Source organism: Martes martes (genome assembly GCF_963455335.1).
Source record: "Martes martes genome assembly, chromosome: 8".
Lineage (NCBI taxonomy): Eukaryota > Metazoa > Chordata > Mammalia > Carnivora > Mustelidae > Martes > Martes martes.
In genome coordinates, this window is record NC_137895.1 from 124,487,123 (window position 1) to 124,509,234 (window position 22,112).

At 35.3% G+C, this 22,112-nt stretch overlaps 1 protein-coding gene across 2 annotated transcripts in view; it reads left to right on the forward strand.

The window, feature by feature from the left end:
- The window catches only part of MLLT10 (MLLT10 histone lysine methyltransferase DOT1L cofactor), a 249,801-nt gene that overhangs the window by 193,013 nt on the left and 34,676 nt on the right, over positions 1-22,112 (forward strand). The window contains exon 14 of one of the 2 annotated variants that reach the window (XM_080810109.1): positions 9,824-9,871. The exons of the other annotated variant lie outside the window; for it this stretch is intronic. Within the exon in view, the coding sequence (XP_080666235.1) occupies positions 9,824-9,871 (48 nt within the window). The remainder of the gene's footprint in view (positions 1-9,823; positions 9,872-22,112) is intronic. 2 annotated transcript variants of the gene reach the window in all.

The window sequence follows — 22,112 nt, forward strand, 5'->3', positions numbered from 1 at the left end:
GCATTTTCTGCAGAGTTGGGTTCTCTAAAATCAGGATATGAGACAAAAATGCTAGCTTTTTTCAATTTTGCAATATAATGAAAGTCATTTTTGCAGAAATGTTTGAGTGTTTCTTTAATTTTAAAGGCCTTTCTTTAATACTTTAGTGATCAAAAAAAATTGAACTCAGTGTCGTCTTTGTTGATTGTTCTCAAATATTAACTTATATAACTTTTCTGTTTAAGATAGTTCATGTGCTCCAAAGAAGTTTTGAGCATATTTTTTTTTGAGCACATTTTTATTAACTTTATGAAATCTTGCATATTTTGGTAATGTGGTTTAGTGTAGTTGATTTGTGTTGTGTTTAGATTATATTGTCAGATGTTTACAAATCTATAGCTCGCAAGAGACTAAAGGTATGATGAGCAGGCATAGACACTTGTGTTGATTCTGAGGATGGGGGTGGTCAAGATGGGAAGCACATTTTCAGATGATCATTTTATTAACGAGTACTTTTATTTCTAATTCTTGCTTCCTTGTGTAACCTGGAACTGCAGAGTCTCAAATAATGAATTTTCCAGATAACATGGAGCTCTTGAACTTTAGGTAGAGGAAAAGGAATTGGAAGCATTCTTGAAAATAAACTAAATATGTTCCATTCTTCCATGGGGAAGTATAAAAACAAGAGGTTTTAACATCTTTTTCAGTTTGTATGGTTAAATCTTACTCTTTAATTTTGGAGTATAGAATTTAGAGACATGCTGAAAGTTTGAACAAAGCATATGCTTGAAATAAAAGGAGAGTAGATATTGTGGGGAGCAATTGTCAATTGCCCCCCAAGTCCTCTACCATTATTAGTTGACAAAGTACTGGATTGTTTCAATTTAATGAGACTGTTGTCATGTTTTTCTGTATGGGTGAATGAATTTAATGTCATGGGATTAATATAATGAACACAGATTTTCTTTAACATTTTATGTTTTACACGATTGTGTCTGAGAGAAAACACTGTGGTAGTGTACTCAGATACTTATGTGTTCTTAGTTTACATAATCTAGAAAAGTGAAATAAATAATGGACTTCTGTATTTTTCTTTCTTTATTTTATATCTAGAAGTTTGTACCTTTTGACCTCCTTCATGCATTTTGCTTCCTATCCACCTCCCCTTTCCCTAGGCAACCACCAGTCAGTTCTCTATATTCGTGAATTTGGAAATATTTTGGTTTTGTTTTGTTTTAAATTCCATGTATGAGATCATATGGTATTTATCTTTTCCATCTGACTTACTTCATTTAGCATAATGTCCTCTAGGTCCATTCACATTGTCACAAATGACAAACTTTTGTTCATTTTTATAGCTGAATAATATTCTGTTGTATGTACATACAGCATATTTTTATTACCATGCACCCGTTGATAGCCATTTAGGTTGTTTCCATGCCTTGGCTATTATTAGTAATGCTACAGTGCACATGGGGTGCATATATTTCCTCAAATTAGTATTTCCATTTTCTTCAGATAATTATCCAGACGTGAAGTTGCTGGGTCATATGGTAGTTCAACTTTTAACTTCTTGAGGAACTTGCAGACTTTTCCATTTTGACTGTACCATTTTACATTCCCACCAACACTACACAAAAGGTTCTCTTTTCTCCACATCCTGGCCAACACTTAGTAGTACTTCTTGACTTTTTGATAATAGCTATTCTAACAGATGTGAGGTGATATCTCAGTGTGGTTTTGATTTGCATTTCCGTGATTAGTGTTTTGGTTTTTTTTTCAAAGATTTTATTGATTAATTTGAAAGAGATCGGGATATAGGCAGGGGGAGCAGCAGGCAAAGGGAGAGGGAGAAGCAGGCTCCCCACTGAGCAAGAAGCCTGATGAGGGGCTTGTTCCCGAGGACCATGGGAATTCTGACCTGAGCCATAGGCAGCCACTTAACCAACTGAGCCACCCAGGCGCCCCCAGATGATTAGTGATCTTAAGCATATTTTCATATACCTGTTGGCTATCTGTATGTCTTCTTTGGAAAAATAGCCATTCAGGTCCTCTGCCTATTTTTTAGTAAGATTGTTTGGGGGTTTTCTTGCTTTTAAGTTATATGAGTTTTGTTTTTTTGTTTGTTTGTTTGTTATTTTTTTAAGATATATTTTATTTGAGAGAGAGCACGGAAGAAAGCATGAGCAGAGGGTTGGTAGGGGAGGGGCAGAGGGAGAAGCAGACTCCCTGCTGAGCAGGGAACCTGACATGGGGCTTGATCGCAGGACCCCAGGATCATGACCTGGGCCGAAGGCAGACACTTAACCAACTGAGCTACCCAGGCACCCTGAGTTATATGAGTTTTTGAAATGTATTTTGGATATTAACCCCTTATCAGATACAGATTTGAGATTGTTTTCTCATTCAGTGCATTGCCTTTTTATTTTGTTGATGGTTTCCTTTGCTATGCAGTACCATTTTATTATTTTTTTTTATGCAGTACTTTTGAGTTTGGTATCCTTTACTTGGGGTTTTGTTTTGTTTTTGTTCTGGTCAAATTCAAGATATCATGACTAATGTAAAGGAGCTTACTGCCTATGTTTTCTTCTAAGAGTTTGATGGTCTTTGGACAATTTATATTACTCAAATCTTCAATCCATTTTGAGTTAATTTTTCGGTACAGCGTAAGGTGGTGGTCCAGTTTCGTTCTTTTGTATGTAGTTGTTCAGTTTTCCCAACACCGTATTGAAGAGACTCTCCTTGTATATTCTCAGCTTCTTGTAAATAAATTGACCCTATATACATGGGTGTTTTTCTCGGCTCTTTATTGTGTTTCATTTGTCCATGTGTCTGTTTTTATGCCGATATCATACTGTTTTGATTATTAGGGCTTTGTAATGTAGTTTGAAATCAGGGGCGTGAAGCCCCCAGCCTTATTCTTTGTTCTCAAGATTGCTTGGGCTATTCAGGGTCCTTTTTGGTTTCATACAGATTTGGGGGTTCTATTTTTGTGAAAAGTACTATTGGAATTTTGATGGGGGGTTGTGTTGAATCTGTAGAGTACTTTGAGTAGTATCAACATTTAAACAATATTAGTTATTCCAATCCATGAATATGGAATATCTTTCCATTTATTTGTGTCTTAAGTGTCTTTCATTGATATCTAAAGTTTTCAGTATACAGATCATTCACCTTCTTGATTAGATGTATTCCTATATATTTTATTTTATTTTTTTAAGATTTTATTTATTTATTTATCTGACAGAGATCACAAGTAGGCAGAGAGGCAGGCAGAGAGAGAGGAGGAAGCAGGTTCCCTGCTGAGCAGAGAGCCCGATGTGGGGCTCGATCCCAGGACCCTGAGATCATGACCTGAGCTGAAGGCAGAGGCTTTAACCCACTGAGCCACCCAGACGCCCTGTATTTTATTTTTGATGTACTTATAAATAGGAGTTTTTAAAAAAGATTTATTTATTTGAGAGAGAGAGAGTGTACAGGTGGAGGGAGGGGCAGAGGGAGAGAGAGAATCCTCAAGCAGGCTCTTTTGCTAAGGAAAGGGAGAGGGAGAGAGAATCCCAAGTGGACTCCTTGCTGAGAGCTCGATCTCATGACCCTGAGATCATGGCCTGAGCCAAAACAAAGAATTGTGCACTCATCCGACTATGCCACCCAGGCACCCCTGGACTTATATTTTTAATTACAAAGACAAGCATAGGAATGATACCTGGTAAAGTGATATTTTGCCTATGGTGGCTTGAGGAAGAATCACTTGGATTTATTTGGAAAAAAATCCATGTTTTTTCTCTTTTTTTTTTCCAGGTGTTAGTTTCTTTTTTAAAATTGTTATAAAATACATATAAAATTTGCCATTTTAACCATTTTTAAATGTATATACAGTTTGGTAGTGTTAAATATATTCACATAGTTGTACAGCCAGTCCCAGGACTTCTTCGTCTTATAAAACTGACACTCTGTAGTTAAACAGCATTTCTCCCTTTCTCCCATTTCTCCCTTCCCCTCTTCCTAGGGCAACTATCATTCTACTTTCAGTTTGCATGAATTTGACCATTTTAGATACTTCATATGAATAGACTCTTACAGTATTTGTTTTCCTACAAATGGCTTATTTCACTTTGTGTAATATCCTTAAGGTTTATCCATGTTATAGCATGTATCAGAATTTCCTTTCTTTTTTTAAAAGAATATTTATTTATTTATTTGAGAAAGAGGGAGCGAGGACATGAGCTGGGGGGAGGGGGAAGGAGAAGCAGACTCCCAGTGAGCGGGGAGCCTGAGGTAAGGCCTGATTCCTGGCCTCCAGGATCATGATCTGAGCTGAAGGCAGACACTTAATTGACTGAGCCACCCAGATGCCTCCAGAATTTCCTTTCTTTTTAAGGCTGAATAATATTCCATTGTTTGTATATACCATTGTTTCATTCACTCTTTTATCTATTGAGAGACTCTTGGGTTGCTTCCACCTTTTGATCATTATGAATAAGCTGCTTTGAAAGTAGATGTGCAAATATCTATTTGAATTGTCATTTTACCCAGAAATGCAATTGCTGCATCATATGGTAGTTCTATTTTAAAATAGTGTCATGCTATTTTTCATAGTGGGCGCACCATTTTACATTCCGCAGCAGTGCACAAGGGTTCCAGTATTTCCACAGCCAGCACCTATTATTTTGTTTGATTGTTTTTGGTATAACCATCCTACTGGGGATATGGGGTGTTAAATGTTAGATTTTACATTTTTTTCTTTATTATATTGAGTATTAAGCAATAAAAAGCTTAAAACTTATTAGTGGGAAAGGAAGAGAAAAAGAATTTACATTTCATCTTATTCTATATTCATTCTCTATGGTTGCTGTAACAAATTATTGCAAATTTCAGACAGTATAAATTTATCATCTTACAGTCTATGGGCTAGAAGTCTGACATGGACTCACTGGGTTAAAATCAAGGTGTTGGCAGGCTTTGTTCCTTTTTTAAGGTACTAGGGGAGAATCTGTTTCCTTACTTCTTCCAAATTTTAGAGTCCGCCTGTCCCCCTCCCACCCCAGTAGCACCATCCTCAGTCTTCAAAGCCACCAGTGTTGGGTGGAGTCTCTCTTATGCTTCTGCCCATCTGATTCTCAGATTCGAAACTAACGACAACTTGGATGATTTGATTGGGCTCTCCCAGACAATCCAGGATTCCAGGATGGTCTCTCTGTCTCAGGCTTCTTTATTTAAATACATTTGTTTAGTCCTTTGCCATTTAAGATAACATATTAATAGGTTTTGGGCAGTAAGGCATGAGCATCTTTGAGGAGGGAGCCATTATATTGCCTACTGTATCTGCTTCATGGTTAATTAACCGCCTTATTACAAAAAGGTATTACTGGTTAATCTAACAAGAAGATATAACATTATAAATATTTATGCACCCAATATAGGAGCACCAAGTATATAAAGGAAATATTAATACAGTAATAGTATGGGACTTTAACACCTTATTTACATAATTGGATAGGCCATTGAGACAAATTTAATAAGGAAACATCAGCCTTAACACATTAGACTGGATGGACTTGAACAGATAATTTGTAGAACATTCCATTTAAAAACAAAAGGGTATACTAATTCTTCTCAAGTGCACAGGGAACATTTTCAAAGATAGATCATATGTTAGGCCATCAAACAAGCCTTAATAAATTTAAGAGGATTGGAATTATATTACAGATATAATTTCTGACTACAGTGATACGAAACTAGAAATTAATTACAGGAAGAAAACTGGAAAATTGACAGTTGTGTCAAGATTAAACAGCATTGCTACTGAATAATTAATGGATCAAAGAAAAAAATCAAAAGAGAAATAAAGAGATACCTTGAGATAAAAATGGAAATGTAACATACTAAAATTTATTAGATGCAGCAAAAACAGTTTTAAGAGGAAAGTTCTTAGTAATTAGTGACTACCTCAAGAAACAAGAAAAATCTCAACATAACTTACTCCTCAAGAAACTAGAAAAAGAACAAATGAAGGCCAGAATTTTAGAAGGAGGGGAAAAACAAAAATTAGAACAAAAATAAATTAGAGACTTAAAAAGACAATAGAAAAAAATCAATGAAACTAAGACCTGGTTCTTTGAAAAGATAAAATTTGATAAACCTTTAGGTTTACCAATGTAGAATTTTCTCTTGAGTTCCAGGCGCTTTTCCAACAAGCTAATAAATCTCTCTTGCTCTTATATATTCCCATTCAAAGCCTGCTTCTGTTTTCCTTATTTCTGTGGGGCTTTAGTCACCTGAATAAGTTATGCTAGAGAGTTAAAGTAAACTCTGCCTTCTCATTTTCTTGGTTGTCATTATTATTTTTAAAGGTTTTTCCTGTTAGTAATCATTGTTTTTTTTCCTGTAAAGGAAACCTAAGTTTTCATTGCTTCTACTTAGGTATTCCTACATAATTTGCCATATGAACTCTTTTAGCAACCTTCTAACCTTCATTTCATTATCTAGCTGATTCTCTAGGTGCCACCAGAATCAGTGGCTTATTTAAAAATGCATATCAGACCATGTTACTGTCTTACTTAAATTCTTAAGAATTGTCTGGTATTTATGAGATAAAATGAATATTTTTTAGAATGGCATGTGGAGTTTTCATAATCTGCCACTTACTAGACTCTCCAGTCTCATCTCTTCAAGTTTATATTTCATTAGTATAACCTACTTGTAGTTTCATTCTGTACTATTCTCTGCAAAATCTATAATTTAGACTTCGGTAGTGTCTGGTGGTATGATCTTCCTTCTTTATCTACTGAAAGATTTTAAAAGTAAGCATAGTTGTGCCTCTGTAGAATTTTTTCTGACAACTTTTGAGGGAATTATTCTTAAATAAGCACCACAAACTTCTGGTTTCTCATATGCAGTGTTCTAATGCTCTTCTTCAGTCTGTATCTACTGCTTCTCTAGGCAATTTTTGTTTGTTTGGTTCTGTGACTTATATCTTAGTCATATTTATCTCACTTTTTGAAACAACAACAAAACGTTTTCCGTTAGACATTTCAGGCTCTCTGAAGTTTTAAAGACTGGATTATATTAATTATTTATTCTCTGGTATATGATGGAAAATGTTTTATTATATAGAACTTCATAAAATTAAAACGTTACTTCACTGAGACTTGTTTAAAGAATTTAATGAAGGTTTAAGAACCAAGGAAATACTGTGTATTAATTAATAGCCATAAGTGTTGAGTGTTAAACATATATCCTAATTTGATATTTTTTGGAGAGGAGCTTAGGACTTAATGATGGTGGTTCTTCTGGGTATGTCCATATAATACTACAGAAACTCTTGAAATTGGTGCTTTCTGATAAGGAAATAAGATTAGCATCAATACAAAGAAAAATACTTTTAGGAAAACACTTAAACCAATTAAAAAAAAAAACAGATTAGGTGCAGTGGGATGAATTTTATGTGACCAGAGAAATTCAGAAAGCTTTAAGAGTTAGAGAAATAATATTAAGCTTATTGTCTCAGTAAAAGAAAAAAGAGAACAGGTGGGACAAAGATAAAACGTAAAAAACTTGTAGTAAATTTTGGAAACTTTTAAGGCAAATTAGAAAGACAGAATAGTCATTTAAATATCTTAAAGATTTGTTTATTTATATATTTTAGAGAGAGAGAGAGAGAGAGCCCGCAAGCCAATGGCACAGGGAGAAGGAGAGAGAGAATCTCAAGCAGACTCACTGCTGATTGCAGAGCCTGACGTGGGCTCCATCCCATGACCCTGAGATCATGACCTGAGCTGAAATCAAGAGTTGGGTGCTTGATTGAGGGGCAGAGAAAGAGGGAGAGAGAGAATCTCAGTTAGGCTCCACACCCAGCACAGAGCCCACTGCAGGGCTTGATTTCAGGACTCTAAGATCATGACCTCAGCCAAAATCTTAACCTCCTGAGCCACCCAGGTGCCCCTATAGGTTACTTTTGTAGTCCATTTGAAATCTAACGTATATTTGTCTGGTTTTCATTGTTCTGTTTCAGGTTATGATTTTACTCTAATACTTTTTAGGTTGTTTAACAATTTATTTACCAGTTTTTCTTACTAGACTATAAACTCATTTAGAGTAGTAGGAGTTGGGTTTTATTTATCTTTATTTCATTGGCATTTAGCTTATCATCTACTCAGTCTCCATAAATGTTACATCATTGTTAGTTCCTACACAGTCCTAGAGGAGGTTTAATATATTCTTGGTAATATGTTCATTTTCTTTGGGAATTAAACTTTGCATTAGGCAGTTCTTGTTTCTCTCAGAGTAGTAACATTTTCTTTGCTGCAGTAATGGAATTTGCTCATGCGTTTGTCTTGGCAATTCTCATTTTTAATATAATTTTGAAATAGTAGATTAAAGTAGCTAAAGAGCTTAGATCTATTTTCACCAGCAGTATATTGCTAATTGATTTCTTTGCCCCATTTACTATGCTTTTAAATTTTCTTTAATTATGGTACTTATAGTTTGTCACGACGATGCTCATTAAACAAATCTCATTTGATGGAGGAGGCAAAGTAATGCCATCCAATTATTCATAAATATCTGCTATAGGATTGAGAATAAGTATGAATGCTAATTGATTTTATGGGTGAATGTTCTTCCTCAAGAATGGAATCCTACTCAGGTTTGTCATAATAGTTGTAGGAAACTAGATCTTTGTTCTTTACATGTGTCCCCTCTTTATTTCAGGCAAGCATTAAGAAAGTGGGGGTCTGGGGCGCCTGGGTGGCTCAGTTGGTTGAGCAGCTGCCTTCTGCTCGGGTCATGGTCCTGGAGTCCTGGGATCGAGTCCCGCATCGGGCTGCCCGCTCGGCGGGGAGTCTGCTTCTCCCTCTGACCTTCTCCCCTCTCATGCTCTCTCTCACTCTCATTCTCTCTCAAAAAATAAATAAAATCTTTAAAAAAAAAAAAAAAAGAAAGTGGGGGTCTAAGAACAAGAGATGAGCACTCAGGCATAACCATATCCTGTTAATCATTTGAGATTCACTATACATAATGAGATACTACTGATAGGAGAAGTTGTTACTTGAACAGTGTGGAAATTGAGAACCATTGATCTAGATCATTCTAGATCTAATTTCTTTTTAATCACAATAGACTTGATTTTCCTTCTTACTTGATATAGTTGGGAGTATTCTTTATTTTTATACAATACATTGTTACATTCCAGGATGCAGCAAATGCTACTGTTTGTTCCCGTGTTTGTTTCTGTGCAGAAAGGAATTTGACTAATACTGTATAGCCTTGCCTAAGTAGTTTAAGATGTATATTTTAGATAAGACAGTAAGACTGCTTCCATTTCAAGTCAGCCAAGCTGTTTGTCTCTTGGATCACTCTAAGTTTCTGGAAGATGGGCTTCAGAGACTCTTAAGTGATAAACACAGAAGGATATTAACATTTGGATGGTGAAGCAGCCACTGGGGAGAAAAAGTAATTCTCAGTATGCATGTTAACTACTACAAAGCAAAATGAATTTGTAAGTGTCACATTGAAACTGGAAGAGAGACAGAACCTGAAAAGTGAAGGGATTAGTGTAAATGGAAGTGAATTTATAAGAATTACTTTTAAATTAATTAATAGTAATGCCATTAACAATCTATTTAGAATGCTGCCTTTTTTATTTTAGTGAAAACAAATTTATAATGATTTTTAAATTTTCCATAGTTTTGTGTTTATTTTTTTTTGTTTTGTTTTACTTTAACCCTTTTTTTTTGGACTTTAACCCCCTATAATGTCTTAAATTTCTCAACTTATACCTGTTATGGTAGTTTCTAGAAACTGGTTATTAAAAATTCAAAATTAAAGTATGTCTTTTCTTTAGACAGAGATGACAATTCTACACTAACAAAGCAGGAACTTAAATTCATAGGTATGTACCAAATTCAAACATGGCTTTAAGGGTAACAGTGTTAAATTAATCCTAATGTAGTTTAGAAACTTCCTCATATAAAACAATAGTAGTATCTGTAGTCCCAGAAATGGTAAATGAAAGGAATTCTCCATAATTCTGGATGGTTGGTGGGATGAACTGTTACCATGTTCTTATTGTTGTACATTTTTGGATTTGTCAAATAGTCTAAGACATGGTAGGATGGATTTTAGGATTTCCAAAATTATTTACCTGACAAGAGTCTAGATGCCTAGGCCTTTGATTTTTAAGACCACTTTTTACATCTATGATCCTTCTCTCTCACTGAGGGAAAGAAGAATCTGAGACCATATTCTATGATTAATAACTTTTCTGATTCTGTAATGTATTTTTCAAATATTTCTAGATCAGTTGAGAGTGAGTGTGTGTATTCTGAATCCACTCTTCTTAACCCAGTTAATGTATGCATCTACTGCATCCCTCTCCCTCCCCTAAAAACCTCAGTTTCATATGTTAATGAAACTAATCTTGCCAGCTCTGAATACCTACACTATGGAACTTCTCCTTCTCAATAGTTTCTTTGCCTTTTTTTCATTTGAAAAGTATAAAGGTCTTTCTGTATCTAAAATCATGGTCATTTACTTTGAGGAAATAATTGTACTGCAAATGGATCCTTTCAGGAACATAAAATCTAAAAGGATAAATACGTATGTAAATAATAATTTCAAGACGGATAGTTATAACTTCTTTAATGATCTGCAATATAAAGAAGTTCAAGATCATGGAAACTTACTTTGAGCTGAGGAAATGAGCGATCCAGAAAATGTAACATTTTACCTGATGCTTAAAGAAAGGTTAAAATAGAGCTCTTTGGAGATAGGGATCAGGGCTAGACTTGCAGTCCCTGGAATACAAATAGCACAAGGACACATAGGTGTCTAAAGTGATGGTGATACTGACATTTGACATGAAATATATGAAAAATAATAGCCTTAGCTACTAGCTAAAGGAGTTGAAAATAGTTGGTAATTGGGAAGTAGTTGGAGTTGGGGAAAAAATAAAATCTGTTATTCAGGAAGATACATCTGGATGTAGCATATAAGGATATTGAAAGGAGCTAGAGAACAGAGAAACCAGTTAGATTTTTGTTGTAATCTAGCCGAATGTATTGAGGCCCTGAGCGAGGGTAATGGCAATCAGACTAGTAGGACTTAATATTACCCAAGAAGAACCGGTAGTAATTCTCAGTAAATTGAATGGCAGTAGCTGGGGAGGGTGGATATTCGTTTGCCAGTAAGCTGTTGAGGTGGAGATGTTTAGGTGCAAATGAATAGATGAGGTTAGAGTTTAGGCGTGAAGGAGAATTAGAAGTAAATACAGATGGGGTTAAAATAACAAACTGTGAGATTGGTCATGGCTAAGCAAGGTTAGAGAAGACAAAGAGGTTGAATCAGGTTCATTTTAAGATAGGAGAGTCTTAGTAGGTGGAAAGGAAGATTCTGGAAAGATAGGTTAGGATGCAAGAGATGAATATTTGATGAACCAAAGAAACTGGACAGATGAAATGAACAGGTAGAAAAGTTTAACTTGAAGGAAGATAAGGAGTAGCTGTGGAAACATTCAGCATGGAAGAAAAAAATTAGTTTTTTTACTGTAATTTCAGGTTTATGAATGTTTAAATTAGTTGAAATTTTAGATGTAGGTTTTCCCCCCAAAAGAAATGGTTACTTTCAGGTATACATCAATAACTTGAGTGTGTTTACAAAAGTGTTGTCCTGTTAGTGTACTTGAGAAAAATGTTTTAATAATTACATAATAGTGATAAATAATGATACCTTTATATTTATAAAAACTATGCTTCTGAAGTAGTTACTCTTTCTTGTAATCCTTAGTGTTTCCTGAGAAGTTGTCTCCTCTCTTGTCTTCTTTATCAAGACTGTGTCTGTCTTTCATTTTGTTCTCTGCTTACTCCTAACCGAATTAGTCACCAAGTGGTACCTTCTAAATATTTTTTCTAATTAATTTGAAGGTTCCTAGACATGACTTTTTATACCAGATTTATAATTTTCAAAATCCCACATTCTCACTAGTCTTTTGGTTTTGTCAATATACCTGGAATTGATCAGGTGGACTGACTCAAGCCAATGTGGGAAAAGTGAAGAATGTCCCTTAATCATTTGTGATTAAAATATTATTGTCAAGAATGCCAAATATTGCTTATCTTATTCTTTCTTAAAGTAATCTTGGGAAAACTAGTTATAATTGAGAAGTTGCTTGGTTAGTGAATCTGACATCAGAATAAGTACAATTAGTTAGCTCGTCTTTAATGATTATCACAATATTGATAATGTTCTTTTTTTCTGTATAATGCAGTTGATTGCTTTCTTAAGCAGTTTCCTTTCACATTAATTTCTAGTCATGTATTTGCAGAAGCTATGTCCCAGCTACCCTGATGATTAAATCTACAGTTAGAGACCATGTCTTATATCGTGAGCTGTTTCTGTAGATGGCCAGTATTACTTGTTTCACACCCAGAGGATCATTTTATTTAAGGATCTTTGGATATGTATATGTGCCTATTCCTGACAAAACAGTATTTTTATATAAAAACAGCTAGGTATTTAGAATCGTGCTTCTCAGACTTCTTGTCATTATGCTTGTAATATTTGAAGCAACTAATATTTTCATTCAAAAGGTGTATGAAGAACTTATATTAGAGTTGTTTCTGGGTGTGTCAAGATTTAGGAGGCCAAAAATATTTTTTTTAAGATTTTACGTATTTAGGGGCGCCTGGGTGGCTCAGTGGGTTGAGCCGCTGCCTTCGGCTCGGGTCATGATCTCGGGGTCCTGGGATCGAGTCCCGCATCGGGCTCTCTGCTCAGCGGGGAGCCTGCTTCCCTCTCTTTCTCTCTGCCTGCCTCTCTGCCTACTTGTGATCTCTCTCTGTCAAATAAATAAAGACATACCATTTAAAAAAAAAAAAAAAAAAAGATTTTACGTATTTATTTGAGAGTTGGGAGTGAGGGAGAGAATGAGAGAGAGCACACAGCGGGAGTGGGAGAAGCAGACTCTCCGATGGGCAAGGAGCTCGATGCAGGGTTCATCCTGGGTCCCTGGGATCATGACCTGAGCCAAAGGCAGATGCTTAACTGACTGAGCCACTCAGGTACCCCAAGACCAAGAATACTTAATTCATGTTGGCAGTAATAGAACATTTGATTTTCTACTCAGATCAGTCCTAAAGAAACTATGGAGAGAAAATAAATCACTGTAATAAAACTAAATCACTGTAATGAACAACATAAAAATGAGGGAAGATCATAATAACTTGAAACAAGGCAAATATTTGAAAAAATTTTAGGTATGGAAAAGTGTAATTTTTAAAGTAAAGAACATAATAGATGGGATAAATAACAGTGGATACAGTGAGAAACAAAATAATAAATGGGTTTCATACATATTTAAATTAAAAACGATATGATATGGAGAATAGAAATAGACTGTAGATAACAGGAGCCCCAGAAGGGGATAGAGAGAAAAATGGAGAGAAGGAAATAATCTGAAGGCATAGGAAAGAAACTTCTTCCTTAAAAAGATGAGCAATCTTAGATTGAAGTGGTCAAGGAGAAAGAGTGAAGGAAAAATCCTCATCTAGACTCATTAAAAGGGGACATTTTAAAATAGCAAAGATAGAGAAAGAATTCTAAAACATGGACTCATAAGATGAAGTCCTTCTTAGAGAGAGATATACAAGGACTATATAGAAGTAAGTTCAATTCTAAGGAGGTGTGGTACAACGTATGAAAAGGCTAGATTTAACAGAGGTAATTACTGTAGCAAAAAAAATTGTAAGTAGTGGAAATAAAAAGATTACAGTCCTATTTCTTGTAGAATCTTCTGGATTCAGTTATCAAATGATATTTAGGTAGCTTATCTAGCAACTTGGAAATATATCTGTGATACGTTTTCCCTGACACCAAACCAAGAACAGCAAATTATATAATGCATAAAATAATATATACATGGTTCAAAGGATTGTCAATTTCTTATATTCTGTTTTCATGGTGCTCAAATTCTATTTGAAGAGGCAGAAATATAAATGAATCATAGCAGAATAAAACATTAGACAAATTATTATGGTTATGTTAAAATACTAGGTTTGAGAGTAGTTTTTTTCTTGTCTTCATTTCTTAAAATTGATTGTGGTCATTACTTACATGTTTTTATTTAAATTATAGAAAACCTTTAATGAAGAATGGCAGATTGTTTTAATAGCTGCCGCACCTAATGAGATTATATTCTTCATTTTAGTTGGCAGTTTTTTCCTACTAAGCCTTCCTTTTAATTTTCTTAAGAAACGGGAAAAAAAAATCATTGTGTAGTGAACTTAATGATGTTTGTCATGTGGCTTATGATTGATATTTTAGGTAAGTCTCATTTCTTCTTAGTTGAAATACTCTCCTTCATTAACCTGACCACCTATATTTCTGTACTTAATCTGAGGTAAGCGTTTCTAGAGAAAAAAAATGCACACCATGTATACATTCGTATCATTACAGATTTGTGATACTAATCTTGAGTGACATTTAAATTGCTTGGCAGTGTTAATATACATCTCTAAGAACCTCTTACTTATCGGTGTTTTTAAACTTTTACTGCCTGAAAATTTCATCTTTTCATCATCCAGTTCTCTGCAAACCTACTTGGTTTGTATCCATCCCCTTTTCTTTCTCTCCAGTCCTGCTTGCAATCCAGAGTTAGGCTTGTATTGTGGCTCTCAACCTTCTGTGCCCTATCAGAGACCTTGTCATTTTAGTTGCCTTATCCTCTCACCATCACTTTTTTTTGGCTCATCTACATCTAAACATGCTCTTGTGTCTCTGCCTCTTCCTGAAAAAGCACAAAAGAACCCAAACCTTCCTTTAATCCCACATTCCTATTCATGTACCTACCCCTTGAACTGTTCTGCCTCCACTCATTTAAGATTTTCTCTTTGTTTTGGGTGATATGTCTAGGTGTGACTTTTATTCTTCTTAGGATCTCTTTGCTTCCTGATTGAGAAAATTCATGTCTTTCATCAATTCTGGACACAGCTGAAGCCATTATATTTAAAAATATTGATTCTTCCTATTCTTTCTGTTCTTCAGTAATTTTTATTAGATATATTTGGACTTTGATTCTGTCCTTCATGTCCCTTAATCTTTCTTTTTTTTTTTTTTTTAAGATTTTATTTATTTATTTGACAGAGAGAGAGATCACAAGTAGGCAGAGAAGCAGGCAGAGAGAGAGAGGGAAGCAGGTTCCCTGCTGAGCAGAGAGCCCGATGTGGGGCTGGATCCCAGGACCCCGAGATCATGACCTGAGCCGAAGGCAGAGGCTTAACCCACTGAGCCACCCAGGAGCCCCGCTTAGTCTTTCTTTTATAATTTCCATTTCTTAATTTCTCTGTGCTGTATCTGGGTAATTTCTTTTGATCTTTTTGTGTTCACTCATCATCTCTTTAGCTCTATTAATTTATTGTTTCACCTGCCTGATGAGTAAAGATATTTAGTGAATGTGTTTTTCAATTTTTGGAATTCTTTGTGTTCCTTTCTGAAATGGACCTGGTCTGGTTTGGTTTTTCTTTTTCTTGTTTTTAAGAACATGTAGCCCTTTTTTCATATCTAAAAATATTTTTATTTTGAAACAGTCTTAAACTTAACTAGTATATAGTATAGAGAACTGTATCTGCCTAAACCGTTTGAGACTAAGTTGCAGATAGAGTGCCATTTTCAGCCCTGAACACTTAAGTAGTCTTTGCAAACAAGGACATTTTCCTGTAAAATCACAGTATGATGATCAAAAATAGGAAATTAACATCACCATGTTACTACCATCTACTCTTCAGATGCTATTCAAATTTTGACAGTTGTCTCAAAATTTTATAGGCTCCTTATTTTGGGATTTAGTTAATTTTTTTTCATTATTAGAGTCATGTGTTCTTGGAGCAGGATATCATATATATGATCTTTCCATTGCATGTATCAGATGGCACGTAATCAGGCATTTTTTAATGAAAAGGTTTTCTTTTCTCCTTTATAATTAGTATGTATATTGTAGAATTAACCATGAGACTATATAAATATCCCATTCCTCATGACACTTTCAGTTTATATCAGTAAGGACCTACAGATTTATGTGGGTAATGACTGGTTTACTGTGATGCTCCAGTTGTTCCCTGGTCAGCTAGTGGGCACTGTGTCCTTTGGCGTATCCCCATTATTCTTTGAACACTTCCTTTTTTTCTGGCATTATATTAGTTTTCTATTGTTATAATAACAAATTACCACAAAATTAGCAACTTAAAAGCATTCAAATTTATTAGCACTCAGTTAGAAGTCTGGTTGCGTTAGCTGGTTTCTCTGCTTAAGAGTCTCACAAGGCTAAAATCAAGGTGTTGGCTCCCTGGGCTCTTATTGTTAGGAGTCTGTGGCATTAATTCACTTCCAGGCTCTTTTAGGTTGTTAGCAGAACTCAGTTGTTGCTTGCAGTTGCAGAACTGAGGTCCTCATTTCCTTTCTGGCTGACAGCTAAGGGTCTCCCTTAGCTCCTTGAGGCTTCTATCCCATCCTTTCACATGTCCCTACGTCTTAGAGCTAGTAAAGGTGAGTTGAATCCTTTGTACACTTAGAGTCTCTCTAACTTCCCCTTCTGTGGGATTTCTCTTGTTTTCTTACCTGTTGCATTTTTCACTGACTCTTGCCCTTCATCTTCTGCTTTTATGGGTTCATGTGATTGTACTGGGCCTACCTACATAATCCAAGATACTCCATCTCTTTTAAGGTCAGCTTTATCAGTACCTTAATTCAATCGACCCAGTTTCTTCATAATAGGACCTTGATTAGTGTTTGACTGTCAGGGGAAGGGAACCTTGGGCTGAAGGGTGGATGTCACTAGAAGTCTGTCTATCACAGCAGGGTATGCCGGGTTCTTCTTTTTTATGTAGACTGTTATTTCTTTCCTGCATGTACTTTTGATTCCTCTGCATAGGTTTTTAATCATTTACAATATTTATCTCATAATCTTTGTTTGCTCTTTATTTTCTAAGGTTCTTGGAGGACAGTCAAATCATAATGTTTGTGTCTGCTAATTTGTGATGAAGGGGATCATTTTCTTCTGTCTTCTCTGATTTTGGTTTGTGAACTTATTTTATAGTCTGGGTTAAGGATATATCCCTTCGGAGAAATTTTGTGTTGGCTTCTGTTGTTTACTCAAGTGACAGTATCACCCGGACCCTTCTTAATTTAACGTTTGGGATTTATCAGGCACATAGGTAAATTCAAAAACAAAACCTAGTTGAAGGCAAGTCTGTGGCTTATAAATTCGAAGGGTAACTTTTCATCTCCTCTCCAGAGCTCAAATCTAATTGGACTGACTTCCTTGTCCTTTCCCTATGCTGTGATTTTTATGTTTTGTGTTTTGTAGGGTTTGGGGGGGGGGCATGCACGGACAAGGGCTGGCTTATCTTTACCCCAAAAATGTATCTCTTGGAAAGTCTATATAAACAAGGTCTTAACCAGTTTTAATTTTTCATCCATTGGAGGCTCAAGGTATCCTCTGTTTTCCTTGTGGACATTAGAGCCAAAGCCCCTTGGGTTACTAACACAGGTTGGCTCCTCTAGGGCAACCTGTTAAAAGCTTTTTCCTGTATATTCCTAAGGATTTCCCTTACATCTTATAGGCTCAAGTATTCATTTTTAGGTCATTTTAATTAGGAAGGTTTTAGGTTGCCTGGTTGGCTTCCTTGCCAGAAATAGAAGTTCTCCCATTGATTTATCTTTTAAACCACTTTCTACTGGCTCTACAACTACTACTGTACTCAGGTCAGAAATAGTTTTCACATTGCCAAATCTAGTGGATTTTTTCAGTCGTTATCCTAGATGACATCTTAGCATATTTGTCTTTGTTGAGGACTTCCAGCTACTGGAAACTCCTTTCCTTTCTCTGTCCCTTCCTTTCAAGTCCTATCCTGGCATGTCCTTTCCTGTCCTTTCCCTTACCTTTTCTCTTCTAACATTATACTTAACTTGGTTGTTCTGTTGTTTTGACCATTTCTTGTTTGTTTGTGTTTTTGTTTTGACCGTTTCTTATTAGTTTTCTTTTGACTTTTCCTTTATCCTAATTTAGTGTTGAAATTCCTTGGGGCTTAGTCCTGAGCCTCTGCTTTTCTCACTTCAAATTTGTCACCAAATTTAAGTACCTAAAATCTTTCGTCCAAACTTTGCAATAGTTACTTAAATTTTATTTCCCTGATTCCATTGTACCATTGTCTTTCAGGGCATTGTTCACATTGTTTCCAAAATGATCTTCTTAAAAATACAGTTCTAATTATGCATGCCACAAAGATACAGTTTGGTTAAAATGCTTTAGTGGCTTTCTATTAGGATGAAATTGAAAAGTCCTTCATTTAAAAAAAAAAAGAAAGAAAAGCCCTTTATGACCTGCGGGGTTCTCCATGAGCTGGCTCTTTGGCTGATTTCTGGCTTCATCTTAAGCATTTTATTTCTTATTATACTACACTGGCCATATCAGTTAGGGTTCATTGTATGTAGGCCACAGAAGTGGATTCTGTCAAATTTAAGCAAAAAATGAATTTATTGGATACGTACAATTGTTTTAGAGAATTAAAAGAAAAACCCCATTTCATACCTCTGGGAGAAGAGAAATTGGGTAGATTCGAGGGCTAGGTAAACAAGAATTAGTAGAATCCTAATATTACTACCATTAGACTAACGGGTCTGACCGTTTTCTGCCCTTGTGTGTATGCCTTCAGGATTTAAATTCCCAGGAGAGACCGTTTCAGCTTGGGTTGCCATGTTTATCCCTGAGCTGAGAGTGTATGTAATGGAGGAGGGATATTTCCCTGACAGAAAATAGGGTGTTATTTGGACACAAAATGGGAAGAATTCTGGGCAGGTAAAAATAACAGAAATGGGTCTCTCTTCTTTTTAGTTTATGTGTTATGTCTTCACAGAGGCCTGTTCTGCTAATCTTAATTAAGCTACCCCTTAAACTCAGTACATTCTGCTTTTTCATCAGAGCATAATATTTGTCTGATTATTTAATGTCTGGATCCTTCACTTTAAGAACCATAAATGCAAGGATGGATAGCTATTTTCTTTTTTGTAATATCTTCATCTAGTATTTTGTCTGGGTATATTAGGCATAAATATTTGTAGAATACTGTAAACCAGAGTCAGCTATGCAATATTCAATTGTTTATGTCAAAATAACATTTAAAAACATTTTAAAAAGAGTTTATACTGAAATAGGAAAACATGTTAAGTATAAAAGGATTAAAAAATGTTAATATATAGGCAGCTATATAAAGCTAAACAAAACCATAAACTATATACCCAAAAGTTTGAGGATACATAAAAATGTCAGCAGAGTTTGTGGATGATTTTTCCCCCTACTTTCCCATCTATTTAAGATTTTTAATAATTAGTATGTGTTATTTTTGTAGGTAAAGTCAAAAGAAACAATGTAGAATTGTTCATATCTATAAAAATAGAGCAGCCTAAGAAATGGTTAGTGCTTGCCTAAAGAGATTGAGGAGCACCTATATTCCATCAAGTTAGCCAAGAGTCTTAGGAGAGAAAGCTCTTTCTCTAAATTTTGTTTAGCCTCGCTGAATAATGAATGTGTTAATCAATATAGAGACATATTACACAATCTAGAAAGGGAAAGCCAGAATAATCCTGTTATTTATTAGTCACCAAAGGAAAAGGAAATTAAGGCAACATTAACAATAGAATCTTTCTATTGTTGTATATATTATTCTGTTTACTTCTTTTAACATTAATAGGTATTCCTCCTTTATATTTTGTAATATGGTTACTATTTATCAAACACTTAATATGTAGTAGTAGATTAATAACAATAGTATGTGTTTTACATGAATTAGTTAATCCTTGCACCAGCCCTATGAAATCATTGGTGCCATCCTCCCTTCGTAGATGAGGTTCAGAGAGGTTATTTGCATGAGGGAACAGGTTTTGGATTTTTAACTACTTTCACACCATATTAACCTCCAGAAAAGAATATTCAGTCTTAGGATGTGGGTTAGGGATGACTTAACAAGTTTAGTCGTTTACTAGGTTAAATATTCCTCAAGACTTACCCATTCATTTACTGTGGTTCACTGATGAATAGACAACTTGATGTAGTACTGATTTGGCCTCCCAGGCAGTTTGAAATTGGGAAGTGGGAACTCTGGTTGGTGACCACTAACTCTTAGGTCACTGGTCATGTATACTTCTGTCTAGTGTATTGTTTTTATGTAATTGCCATGGCACACTAATAAAAACTTAGGTCTCAACAGTGTTTTCTTGGCTCTGTCTACCCTATCTACTTATCTTCCTAAAATCATCATTTGTCTCCATGTTTCCAAATCCATTTTCATTCTGTGTCTGAACTAGTCTTTCGGCATCATTTGATGCAGTTGATATGCCCTTTCTTTAGATTCTCTTCTCTGCTTCACTGACACTGCACTGGTTTTCTTACCTCAGTGATCTCAGTTTTCTTTGCAGATTCTTCTTCCACGCTAACCATCCTTGAAATGTTGAGGGTCTTCAGGACTTAGTCCTAGACTGACGTTTTTCTCTTTTACAAGCAAAAATGCACTTTCTGTTCCACTTTTCACCACCTCAGTAAATGGCACTTTTAGTTACTACCCAATTCATTTATAATATTCTCTTTATCTACGTAGTGTAGCTTATCATCAAGTTGGGTTCATCTGGCTTCTAGATGCACTTCAGATCCGTCTTTCTCCAAGCTTTTCCATCACACTACGGCCTTAGTCCTGAGGGGTGTAATCTTTCACCTAGATTGTGGAATAGTCTTCTAAATGACCTTTTTGTTTCCACTCTTCCTCTTTTCAGTTCATTACAACATAGCAGAGGGATGATCTTCTAAAAAAACTGTCGTGCTATATTTGTGTTTGGTGTCTTTTCATTGATCTTAGTATACATTCGGGTATACATTAGTATACATTCTTAGTATACATTCTGAACACCTCTCCATGGCTATGCCTTCCCTTCTCTCTAGTTTGTTCTACCACTCGCTCCACTATGCTTTACCTGTATTACCTATTTTTTCTTCTCTATTTCATTGTTTTTTGAACAAGCTTTTCTACTTTACTCTGTTCACTTAACACCTGCCTGTCTAAACTTTAGCTCTTGGCTTACGTATCATTTTTTCAGACAGATACTTTCTGCTTCCTGATTTGTCACTAGTGTTGCTCTTTGCGTTCAATCATAGCACTTGTCACAATTTATAGTTATGTGTTTGTTTTAATGTTTGCCTCCCTGATTAACTTGTAAATTCTTGGAGAACAGAGATCTTATCTGTCTTGTTCCCACCTTTATTCCCTGCTCCTAGAATAGTGCCAATCTTCTGGTAGACACACAGTAAATATCGGATGATTAAATGGATGGGCGAATCAGTACATCATTACTGATCTCTGTATCATTCTATATCTTTGCTTCTACCCTCTATCCTGAACAAATGAATTTCGGGTATTTTCCTAGAGTTTATGCATTACAGAATTCAGTTCTGTTTAAGTCAGTGAATGTCACCTTGATTTTGGATTAAGGTAATTAACTGGTGAAAGATGGAAATAGAGTAAGTTAAATAGAAAACAGGTACAGAACAATCCAAGGAGGATTATTTACCTTTTGAATAAAGATCTAGAGGTCTTACTAAAGCATTTTTTCATGCTGTACCAATCATATCCTGAGTTATGAGGTTGTTTAGGAGAGTCAGTGATCATCATCTTCAAAAAAGATTTAGGTATTTATACTGCTCTGCCTTAACAGGAAGAGAAAATTTTATTTGTTCTACTTATAGTAGTAACCTGAGTTCCAGACAGTTTCAAAGTGTAATCACCACACTGCACATTTAGCTGTGCAGTTTCCTGTTTACGCTCTACGGCAGTATAAAAATAAGTTTAGAGATTGGAGGTCCTCATTCACCATAGTTTTTTGCTTTTCAGTATTACACTTTAATATATATTACTACATGTGGCGATGGTATTTTCAGTTTTGAAAGAGTATTAGGGACATTAGAGGACCTGATAATTATAAAACTGTACATTCCTGACCTAAAGATAAAATTTTCAGTAGAGCAATAACTCTGAAGTAGCTATGGCTACCATTATGGAAACTTACTGTATATTAGGCACTGCTAGAGCCTTTACATG